At 43.2% G+C, this 12510-nt stretch overlaps 2 protein-coding genes across 2 annotated transcripts; one reads left to right on the top strand and one right to left on the bottom strand.

The window, feature by feature from the left end:
- Positions 1–3838: 3838 nt before the first annotated feature.
- On the bottom strand, positions 3839–8203 carry LOC308576556 (interferon alpha-5-like; the record flags this gene model as incomplete). Its single annotated transcript, XM_081175962.1, has 2 exons — positions 3839–3873; positions 7618–8203. 2 exons carry the CDS (start codon positions 8201–8203, stop codon positions 3839–3841), a joined length of 621 nt encoding a protein of 206 aa, XP_081032088.1.
- Positions 8204–11218: 3015 nt separating this feature from the next.
- On the top strand, positions 11219–12286 carry LOC308576555 (interferon beta-like; the record flags this gene model as incomplete). Its single annotated transcript, XM_081175961.1, has 2 exons — positions 11219–12029; positions 12282–12286. The coding sequence occupies exons 1-2, from the start codon at positions 11489–11491 to the stop codon at positions 12284–12286; spliced, it is 546 nt and encodes a 181-aa protein (XP_081032087.1). The 5' UTR covers positions 11219–11488.
- Between the last annotated feature and the right edge of the window lie 224 nt (positions 12287–12510).

Genomic DNA, 12510 nt, shown 5'->3' with positions numbered 1-12510 from the left:
GGCCAATTTCTCCAACAACGAAGGAATCCACAGCCACGAAATCCAGGGGGAGGATGCCAAAGTAGCCACACAAGAAATCCTCCAGCAGACCCTCCACATCTTCCGGCAAAACCACAGCGAAATGGACTGGGGTGAGACTTCCATAGCTGGTTTCCAGGCTGGTCTGCACCAGGACATTGAGAGCCTGGGACGGTGCTTGGGTGCGGAGAAGGGCAACAGCATCCGACAGCGGGTGAAAAGCTACTTCAGAAGAATCAACGACTACCTGAAAGATGACGGGTACAGCCTGTGTGCCTGGGAGATTGTCCAGATGGAAGTCCGGCAATGTTTTCTGCTCATCGACCAACTCCTCAAAAGGACGGGAAATGCAGGTACTTTCACTAAATACTTTACTATATATAGGAACAAACATGAGAATTTGTAGATTTCAGAGTCATGCCCAGGAGTATCCATTGGTACTGGGATTGGTGAGAATTGTAGTTTTCAAATGCTTCCAGTTAAATGAATGAGGCATTCAACAATACAATTCCTGTGCATCTAAGCAATAAGGATGATTCTCCTCAAATTCAGGAGAATGTAGAACGAGGACCTCTTCTCTTCCTGGTCAAGTTCTCCCCACTGCTTGAGTTGTGCCCCGCTTTCCAAGGGTTTCTCTGTTAGTTTCTCGAAAACATTTATTCCACCCAGAATAGGTTGTTTTGCTGGTTTGAAATACATTTGGTTGGGAAAGTGCACCCCTGGTTTTTTGAATCAGATAGCATGGAAAAAGAAAGTTTTATTACAAGTTGCTAGGACAGAACATTCAATGTTGCTGAGTGACAGATATCATCCATAGGACAGCTTAGCTCAAAATCTTCATGTAACGTTTGATCTGGTCTTGTGTAAATGAATGCAGCACAATCCTGATGCATTGCATCCATTTCTGTTAGCCACAATTCAATATCCAGTCTTAATACTATCTAAATCAAGTTGGAGAGTTGCATCAATTTCATAGGGACCAGAGGAATATTTTCTCCTTTAAATTGTCACCAGGATCAATCGTTAAAGGCTTTGCAGAGTACCATCATTCTCATGTTCTGAGAAGGCAGTATTCAAAAATCTAGTTTCTTGTGGTTCAGAATGTTCCATATTTGAAATAAAGGCTTTTTCAGGGAAACTATCGCAAAGTGAACAGGGGATGTTCAATTAATCACTTCTCTACTTTGTTCCAGCTTAACCTGCCATCAGTGATGCAATGAAAGCAGCCGAATGAAACTGCAACTTGAAGAGGGCATCAAATTATTTCAGCTTTCACTCTCTTTCATCATCAACGCATTCCTCAAAAGCAAAAGAGCTGCTTCCTGTTCTTCTTCCTCATCTCTTCAGCATTATTTCACTACTTTTACAATGTGGTTTTTAAATATGCAGGGCTACAATGAAGCCTTGCAGAGTAGATAACGGTTAAAAAGTAGGAGAAAGCCCCAGAAATTGTGCAGCTGGAAGAGTCTCTGACACAGTCTCTCCTCGTATTGCAGCTCCTCTCAAGTATCATTAGATGGATGCATCAATTCCTTCAAGTGATCTTTGCCCATTTCCCACTGGTCACCTCCTATCCTGCTCTGGAGGGGCATTTGAGATTTGAGAGTGGGGCACAGGAAGAGGAAATGTGTGAAAATCACTTTCCAGGAGTTGGAGTTACCATCGGCAGAACTCGGCTAACAGTCTATGAAACAATTCCATAATTTGACATACCATGTAATAGCAAAAAGTCCATGATTTGTTATTGAAGAAGGCTTCATGTGATGACAGAGTTTCCAAATCTGAGGGTGGGGAAAGGAATAGCATTAAGCTGCAACATTCCAATTCACATTATTACTTTGGAAGTCTACAAATGGATGCTAGTTCTTAAATTATTTCATATCTTACAATGCTGTGAAAATGATATTTATATTTTAGAAGTTTTGTTACTTTTATTTTTTATTTATTATATTTATTAGTGCCACCATGTTATTTATTGTATACTTTGGCTGACCATTGTTATTATTACCATTCATTTATTTGTTTATGTTTATTACAAATGTTTTTATTAAAGACTGCAACTCCTGCCCACGTGGTTCGTTTGGATGATTTGCCAAATATGATTTGGCAAAGTGTGGGAGACATTCTAACAGAGAGTTCTTCTGTGAATTATGGCAACATAAGATGTCAAATTACACAGAAGGTAGACAGAGGAAACACAACCCATTTAGGAATGAGGTTTCGGGCTTCTGTAAGAAGGAAAGTCTGCACCTCCTATATCAGACATGTGGAACTTTTTTTTGAGCCCAAAGACCACATTCCATTGTGGGCAACTTTCTGGGGGCCAGGTGTTGGTGTGGGCAGGGCCAAAGGCGTTATGAGGGAGCCCGCTGTGGGGGTGTCTCATTGCGCCCCCTCAAAACTATGCACCTGGGGCCATGGCGCCTCTGCCCCCACCCCACCCCACTATGCCTCTGCTGTCCAAGGCCTTTCCATTCTACAACTCTATGGTTCTGTGATTCTATGATTCAAGCCACCACAACACAGCCATCGAACCAGGATAGTCACACCTTGCTCAAGTGCTAATAAGCAGGAGACCCAAATCCAATATACCTAACAAAGGCTCCCTCCTGAAGCCAAGAACAACAGATCATCACCAGGTGAAACAAATCTGGGATTGATGGGAAATCAAAACAGAAATTCCACTATGATCACAGAACCAAAATGTTGTCAATGGGGCACATAGTCATATGTGGTGGGATGTCCAAAAGTTTAACAAATACAGTTTGATATATCTCTAGAAATTTAAACATTTTAAATTAAAGACAGTATTCAGTTCTCTCCAAAACTTGATTTACTTTTGATATTTGTGGGAATGAGTGAGAACATTAAATCCAAAGAGCTGCTTACCTTCCTGATTCTCACAGCAAGACCACCCATAACTCAACGATGTAAGTTTTTTTTCTGATATCGGTATTACAGATTGATGGAATAAGGTTTGGAACTTTGCTCTTCAAGAAAAAACTTAAATGGCATAGGTAAAGGTAAAGGGACCCCTGACCATTAGGTCCACTCGCGGATGACTCTGGGGTTGCGGCACTCATCTTGCTTTACTGGCCAAGGGAGCCGGCATACAGCTTCCGGGTCATGTGGTGAGCATGACTAAGCTGTTTCTGGCGAACCAGAGCAGCGCACGGAAACACCGTTTACCTTCCCACCGGAGTGGTACCTATTTATCTACTTGCACTGTGTGCTTTCAAACTGCTAGGTTGGCAGGAGCTGGGACCGAGCAACGGGAGCTCACCCCGTCGCGGGGATTCGAACCGCCAACCTTCTGATCGGCAAGCTGATCAGTTTAACTCACAGCGCCACCCGCGTGGATTGATGGAATAAGGTTTGGAACTTTGCTCTTCAAGAAAAAACTTACATGGCATAGCAGATCCCTAAATGGAAAGGCAAAGCCAAGTTCTTATTGGCAGCCTGGTGAGAATTTTTAGATCTCATTAAAAACCATCAAATACATCCACTTCTTCCTCCAACAGCTATGAACATCTGAGACAAGTAACTTGTTCTATACTTACCTCAGCCAGAAAGAAACACAGCCATAAACTTCCTCCATATTTGACTCTCAACTTCTTACATGTCAGCTTCATCATACTGATTATCAACAACGGTCATTACCCTATGCCTTACATTGGTTTTTTCTGTTAATGTATTTACAAAATATTTGTTCTGAAACTCCCAATAAAAGTACAAAAAAGAGAGCCAAAATGCTAACTGTTCCCCAGAATTTCAAATTTAATGATACAAAGCCATGATGGGCAATTGCACCGTAGAACTGTTACAGAGACTTTAGGCTATCCCAGGTTGTAAAGACTACAAAGAGAAAGTGGGCAGTCACAAAGGCCAAATCACAAAGGCTCGCTCCTAGTCTCACTCCTGCAGCTGAGAGGAATGAGGCCATAACCAACTTGGATGGCCAACAAGGTCATCCAATAGCCATGGAGATGTGATGGCAGAAGAGCCACAGCTGAAGATCGGTCATCAGCTGACTCTCCAGTGTGGGATGCGAAACACAAGAGCAGTCATGTACAACATTCCTAGAGTGAACATATTTACACATGGGGAGGTAAACTTCCTGTTTCCTTCTAGGCTGGGACAGACTTCCTCTGCATGTGACTAGAGGTTGGCGTGGCCTCACATGTGCAGGTAATGACAAAAGCACAGGGCAGGGCAGCCATCTCTCTCCTTTGACTACATGCATCAAAGAAGCAACATCTGCTTAGCTAAAGGGACTGTCTCCTTCTGAGATAGTTTCCAGGTGTATGTTACTTTTCTAAGCTAAGCCTGCCTTCTGGGATCCGATTGTGAACAGAATGTGAGCAAACTCTTTTTATACTTTTATAGAAGACTGTGTTGTGTCTTATCTTTTATGTGGGAATAAGGGGGAAATACCAGAACAGTTATTATAGAGGCTTTAAGCAAGCCTGAGCAAACGCAGCTGCTGCAAATTTAAAAGGGGAATGTTACTCTGCTAAAATTATGAACTTGTTAACACAAGTTGGAAAAGCTATAATCAAACAATCTATCATCTTCTGCATCCCTGAACATTCCCACATGCAGAAGCACCAGGAGCAACACGCTCCCAAGGTATGGAAGAAACCTCAACCCCAAAGAGTGGATATACAGCATGTCACACAGAGAAGCAAGTATTTAGCCCTCTAAACCTACCTCGCCACTGGAAACATCTAGAGATATTTCCATGTTATGTTTTATTGGGGAGGGGGAAGAAATGTAATGTAGGCATTATTGACTGAGTAAAGCAAAAAGGGTAAGGGACCCCTGGACGGTTAAGCCCAGTCAAAGGTGACTATGGGGTTTCTGTGCTCATCTTGCTTTCAGGCCGAGGGAGCCGGCATTTGTCCACTGACAGCTTTCCAGGTCATGTGACCAGCAGGACTAAGCCTCTTCTGACACAATGGAACACTGTGACAGAAACCAGAGCCCATGGAAACGTTGTTTACCTTCCCACTGCTGCAGTTCCTATTTATCTACTTGCACTGGTGTGCTTTTGAACTGCTAGATTGGCAGGACCTGGGACAGAGCAATGGGAGCTCACTCCATCCTGGGGATTTGAACCGCCGACCTTCTGATCGGCAAGCCCAAGAGGCTCAGTGGTTTAGACCACAACACCACCCGCGTCCCATATTAACTGAGTAATATGAGTAATATTAACTGAGTACTGTAGTACCTCAGGTTAAGTACTTAATTCGTTCCGGAGGTCTGTTTTTAACCTGAAACTGTTCTTAATCTGAAGCACCACTTTAGCTAATGGGGCCTCCTGCTGCCACCGCACCGCTGGAGCCCGATTTCTGTTCTCATCCTGAAACAAGGTTCTTAACCTGAAGCACTATTTCTGGGTTAGCGGAGTCTGTAACCTGAGGTACCACTGTATTTCAATTTAAAGTATTTCAATATGTTCTACACACACCTATGTATTCAGGCAAGCAAGAGGAATTATCACACAGTTCAAGGACACTAGCAAAGCACTCAAGCAGTGGGGTCCATGAGAGATATTGCCTATGGAGGTCAGGGTCTGGGGAGAGGCCTGAGGCCCAGATAGAGAGGCCTGGGGTCTCTGGGCCTGAGGTTCCCAAGGACACTGGGATAGGAGACATAGAACTTCCTCCCCATACAAGGAAGCACCAAATATCTTCCTCAAGTTGGTCTTGCTTCCTCTGTCCCCACCATTTACAGCCTAACTCTCTGATAGAATGTCTCCCATACTTCATATCATTGAAATGATTCAACGGCTAAGGGAGCTGGGCATGTTTAGCCTGGAGAAGAGGAGGTTAAGGGGTGATATGATAGCCATGTTCAAATATATAAAAGGATGTCACATAGAGGAGGGAGAAAGGTTGTTTTCTGCTGCTCCAGAGAAGCGGACACGGAGCAATGGATCCAAACTACAAGAAAGAAGATTCCACCTAAACATTAGGAAGAACTTCCTGACAGTAAGAGCTGTTCGACAGTGGAATTTGCTGCCAAGGAGTGTGGTGGAGTCTCCTACTTTGGAGGTCATTAAGCAGAGGCTTGACAACCATATGTCAGGAGTGCTCTGATGGTGTTTCCTGTTTGGCAGGGGGTGGGACTCGATGGCCCTTGTGGTCTCTTCCAACTCTATGATTCTATGATTCTAAATAGGCAAAATCACCCAAATGACCCAAATTGCTGAGATGTGCATTTTTAATAGGAAGACTGTTGAAATGGTCTGTCAGTGTAAGGATACAATAAATAACATTAAATAAAGGAACTTCATAAATATAATAAATACAAATAAATATAAAGAGCAAAAAGTGTTTCCGCGATATAAATAACATCATCGTCAACGTGGATTCTTTTTTCCTTTGGATCTCTAACTTCTGCGTAAGACTTCATGGTAGCATGGCATTTCTTGGTTACAGAAGAAGAGGGACAGGAAAGGGCAGCTGTTTTGATTTCTAGAAATCTCTCTGAGGAATCGAGCGAAAGTTGAATGGTTGTAGTTGTAGCTTCATTCTCCTCTTTCTGGTGCAACTTAAGCTGAAAGGAAGATGAAAAGTGGTTGAAATTCTGCATTCATTTTGAAATACCTTGCTTTTCATTTCAAAATATGAAAAATTATGAATCATAAGCACTAATATTTTTAATACGGGCTCCTCAGAAGAATCAGAAAATGGAAAGGTAAGTTTTATGAAAGCTTCTCAGACCTGATTAAAGTACAGTGTTACCTCGGGTTAAGTACTTAATTCATTCCGGAGGTCCGTAGTTAACCTGAAACTGTTCTTAACCTGAAGCACTACTTTAGCTAATGGGGCCTCCTGCTGCTGCCACGCCACTGGAGCACAATTTCTGTTCTCATCCTGAAGCAAAGTTCTTAACCAGAAGCACTATTTCTGGGTTAGTGGAGTCTGTAACCTGAAGCGTATGTAACCGGAAGCGTATGTAACGCGAGGTACCACTGTAACTGTCTTTCTTGATTGTGATGACATGAGAGAATATGTATTTAATGATATGTGTAAAAGTGAATCTTTCTATATTTTTGGCTTCTGATGTTGCATGGAATCTGATTTTTCTGTGATATGGTCCCTTGTTGCAAATGAACAATGCTGTGCACTTGATAGCTCTTACGAGTATTCCCGTTGGTTCCCTCCATGTTGCCAGCAGGGTATTGTTGATAGCATGTGAAAACCACCAGAATCTGCTTCACCAATGTGGATACAAACAGCCCACTACACCACATGAAATCACATCAGAGATCAATCCAATTTATCATAGCAGGAACTCAATGGGAAGAAACATCTACAATCTGTCCCATCCACGTTGGTCTTTCATGCAGAGTGTTCCCATTCATATAGCACGACCTTGCGGATTAAGTCTTTTTCTTGCAGCAACAAAGAAGAAAGCCTAAATCACCAGAATTCTGAGGAAACCAACAACTTCTTCAAGAAGAATTATGAACATTTCTTAGTGGCAAGTGAGTGCAGGTTAGACATTCTGAAAAGGTTGCTGAGAAACTAGCTGTTTTTCTCACCTAGTTCTAATCAAGTCTTATGTATTTTTTTAAAAAGTGTACAGTACCTTCATTAGAGATCCTTTTGATGAGTTGATCTGTCAGCACAAAAGATTGCCTGATCTGGATCTGGACAGTCAACCAAGCACACAGGCTGTACTCTTTATCTTTCAGGAGATTGTGGATTATTTGGAAGTATCTTTTCACTCTCAGTCTGGTGAGCAGAGTTTTCTGACCTCTTGGAGATGTGGGGCCACGCTCCAGCTCTGCACTCCAACATGTTTCCAGCTTCTGAATTTGCTGGTCCAGTTCGGTCTGGAAAGCGGTTGTGGAATTGCCATCCCAACCCATTTCAGTGTGGTTTTGTCTGAAGACGTGCAGAGTCTGTTGGAGGATCTCTTGTATAGCTGCCTTGGCATTCTCCACTTGGACTTCATTGATGTTTGTGAAGATTTCCTGATTCGTTGAGAGGTCCATTTCTTCTCCTATGCATTGAATAGGAATGGTCGTTCCCATTTTGTTCTTCAGAAGCTCCAAGTTGGCCTTGTTGGCTTCATGTAGCCAGCTGCAAAACTGGTTACAGTCCAGAGATGAGATTTTGGAGACGAAAAGCATCATTAGGCCTACATGCAGCAACCATCCCTTGGTGATCATGGTGGAGATGAAGGAATGTGGTCTTTGGTAGAGCACTGAATCTGGAAGACTGTGTCTTGAGGATGATGTTCTGAAGTCTGTTCCATCTTTGAACCATGGCCTTGCATTTAAACATGTAGTCGCAGAAGTTTTCCTCTGTCTTTTTCTGTTTATGTGGGATTCCCCTTTCTGAAAATACTCTTCTTTCACTTTCTCCCCTTTGTACGATTTGTAAAATCACAAAAGACCAAAAATGCTGTTTTCAGTTGGGATACACATATTTAGAAAATTTACTTTTACGTTTCATTTTTGACCAAAAACACCCTTAAATTAATGTGAAAATGTTTTGGGTTTTTTAATAGTGAAAACCAAAATCCATTGTTATGTTGACTTTTTCTCAAATTCATTTTATCAGTTTAAATGTCAAACTGCTGGAATTTCTCATGGTGTAACATAGACTGGCCAGGAACATCAGTTTATGGCTGCTCCATGCGGAATAATTTTAACAGGTTTGGAGTGGTCCCAGCGATGCAGTGTTTAGAGCTGGTTCCCACATACATGGACATCATTTGGTTACTCTTCCTTTGGTGAACAACAGCTGAATGTGTGAACCCGCCCTGTTGTTTTTTAATTGAAATGATCAGCAGTCTTTGATCTGCAGTCTTTGATTCTTACAGCAACTGTATACTAAGGAGTAGCAGTCATTCATATACAAACATTTAAGCTGCTCACAGATCATGAAGAGGGATGTTTGTGAAACTCCTTGCAGGCATTTAATGGTATGTGTTTATTAGCTATTAGCTGCCATTCACATAAAGGTCTCAGGACAGCACACAACACAATAAAAACATTAAAATGCAATTTGTTCACAACTGCACAGTTAAAACACAATCAGCCAGAAAATCATATACAGAGACCAACAATCATCACATCAGGTGTATCCAATGTGGTGCCTTTAAGATCTTGGTACACTCATAGGACCTTACGCCAAAGAATAAACGGACATAAATCTGACATCAAGAATCACAAAACAGAGAAACCAGTAGGAGAACACTTCAATCTCCCAGGACATTCTTTACAAGATCTCAAAGTAGCTGTTTTACTACAAAGGAATTTCAGAAATAGACTGGAAAGAGAAGCTGCTGAATTGCAACTCATTACCAAACTTAAAACCATGGAGAGACCTGGTCTGAACAAAGACATTGGATTCTTATCTCATTATACATGACTAAGCCATTTCTCACCTTCTCACCCCTTGCCTTTTCCTGTAAGACCTATTGCAGTCCTTAAGAGTCATCAACAGGCTCATCTCAGCTATCTGCCAATCTCCCATTCCCACCACCCTTCTGAGTAATACCCCTCCCCACCTTCTCACTATATAGAAGGGTCTGGCAACTTCTGTTTCAGTGTATCTGAAGAAGTGTGCATGCACACGAAAGCTCATACCAAGAACTAACTTAGTTGGTCTTTAAGGTGCTACTGGAAGGATTTTTTTTATTTTCACTCATAGGAGGTTAAGAAGAGCCTGCAGGATCAGGCCAATTGCCCCTCTAGTCCAGCATCGTGTTCTCACAGTGGCCAACCAGATGCCTGTGGGAAACCAGGGAGCAGAACATGAGCAACTCTCCCCTCCTGTGGTTTCCAGCAACTGGTATTTGGAAGTGCGGGTAAAAAGATAAAGCATTACACACCTGTTGCGACTAGGAGTACTCCAGAAACAGAGAATTTGGGGGCCACCGCCAAGAAGGTCCTCATGTGCTGCTGCTCCCACCCTGACACCTGAGGATGGTGGAACAATCAGCTTTGACTACCAATCTTAAGTCCTGGGCCGGTCTGTAAGGGAGAAAGTGGTCTTTCATGTATTTGGGATGTTAGAATTCCTGATCCATGATTGCAGTCATGGGACTTTTGTCTTTCACATGACGGTGTATGTTTTGACTCCATAGAGTGGGAAGTGACAGAGACAGGATTTTTGTGTTCTGTGAAGTGGGACTATTGTCCTTTGGTCTTTTCCCTTTTTGTTGTCTGATGCTGGAGAGAGAGGGAGCCATGTTGCAGTGCTCCGTGTGTGTTTATATGTAAATAAAGTAGATTAGCCAAAAAGCTGAGTTGCTGAGGTCTGTTACGCAAAATGTGCAAACTCTGCAGATCCCCAAGTATGCTGGTGTCGGTTGGCATCAGTCACTGTGATGTTCAGGCGGAGCAAAGCTTTTGAAGCTCCTGAACGATCGACAAGGAGGGAGAGAACATGCCAGTTGGGCATGTGTCTCTGCCAGGGTCCTACTCGAGTGTAGGCTGAACTCCTGACATGGGACCCCACATCCAATCTGTCAACAGTTAGACTGTATACATTTCTTAGGTGGGAATAATCAACCAGTGCAATTTTCACACAACTAGTGTAAAATTTGACCTCCTGGCTGCCCTGATCAATAGTCCAGCTGCTTCATTTTGCAGTAACTACAGTTTCTGATGCCTCTTCAAAGAGGCAAGGCACAACCATCCAATCTGGAGTTTGCCAGAGCACAGACAGTACCACAGCCTTAATCACAACTGGATCACAGAATGTAGATAGATCATCCTGTTCCCTGAAGGGCCATGGCTGGCAGGGTCTTGGCCAGTGAGATCACTAGAGCCCCAAGTAGCAATGCTGTATCAGAGAACACCCTTACACTTTGCACCTGATTTCTCCAGTGGGGGCAACCCTGTCCTTGACAGACCTCCTCACCACTTACTTGGCATACATAATGCCTCCATCTAATCTGGACTCAACTTGAGTTTCTCTGCCCTTAACCAGTCCTGTACATCCTCTCCTGATTTGGATGGAATGGGGAGATTGAGCTCAGTGCCACGTGCATACTGTTGACACCCCACTCCACCAGTTCAAATATAAGGTGAATAGCAGGGGATACAAAATGGAACCCTGTGGAATATCACAATGGGGCAATTCACATGGTGTTCAGCAGTTACCCCCACCCCCATATCATGCACTGCGCTGAAGCTGAACTTAATTTTTGCATTAATGGAAGTTCTTTTTCAACAACGAAACACCTGTTTTCCAAATCTTCAAGATCACTTTTGGTCCTGTGTGATTTAAAAATCCAAAGGGAAGGAAAAACCCTGAAACTAGAGTATTTTCAAAAGGAGGAAGTCCATCCCCACCAAAACTGAAAAGGACAAAAGAAAACTTCAGCCACGAAGCATTTAAATACAGGGACATGGCTCAAAGATGGAACAGACTCCAGAGCATCTCCCTCAAAACGAAATCCCTCAGCACTCCAGCAAGGACCACGTTCCTTCATCTCCACCATGATCTCAAAGGGGTGGCTTCTCTGCTTTGACCTAGTGATGATGCTCTGCTTCACTGAAATCTCCTCTCAGGACTGCAGCCAACTTCGCAGCTGGCTAAATAAAGACAACTTGAAGCTTCTCAACAGCAAGATGGGCTCCACAATTCCCCTACAATGCATCGGCCATGTGGCCAATTTCTCCAACAACGAAGGAATCCACAGCCACGAAATCCAGGGGGAGGATGCCAAAGTAGCCACACAAGAAATCCTCCAGCAGACCCTCCACATCTTCCGGCAAAACCACAGTGAAATGGACTGGGGTGAGACTTCCATAGCTCGTTTCCAGGCTGGTCTGCACCAGGACATTGAGAAGCTGGGACGGTGCTTGAGTGCAGAGAAGGGCAACAGCATCCGACAGCGGGTGAAAAGCTACTTCAGAAGAATCAATGACTACCTGAAAGATGACGGGTACAGCCTGTGTGCCTGGGAGATTGTCCAGATGGAAGTCCGGCAATGTTTTCTGCTCATCGACCAACTCCTCAAAAGGACGGGAAATGCAGGTACTTGTATGCTTTTAAAAATAATGTTTGTAGTTAGAACTAAAGAAATAGAAATTCCAGGGCAGCCGCTCAGCAGATACTACCGTACTTGCTGCAAACAGAGAAGACTAAGGTTCCAACTAGTTCCCAGTTAACTGAGGAGGAAACCACACCCAGAGAAGAGAGGTTGTGTCTCTTAAAAAGAAAGGCCACGTCTCCTACTGGGAAAGCATTTCAAACTGGATAATTAATCTATTCTCTTCTTCATTCCAGCTTAACCTCCAGTCGGTGCTGCAACAGAAAAAATGGGATGAAACAGCAGAATGGAATTGTGGCTTGAAGAGGGCATCCCAGTTACTCAGCTTTCATTAGATTCCTCCAGCAATGCATTCCTGGAAAGCAAAACAGCTGCTTCCTTTTCTTCTGCACCTGCTACTGTTTGCCAGATGCAAAGTGGTGTCTCTAGGACGGAAGTCTGTGTTTTCCTCAGTATCAAGAGAGT

Source organism: Podarcis bocagei (genome assembly GCF_964188305.1).
Source record: "Podarcis bocagei genome assembly, chromosome: 17".
Taxonomy (NCBI): Eukaryota; Metazoa; Chordata; class Lepidosauria; order Squamata; family Lacertidae; genus Podarcis; species Podarcis bocagei.
This window is presented reverse-complemented; position numbering and strand designations above follow the sequence as displayed.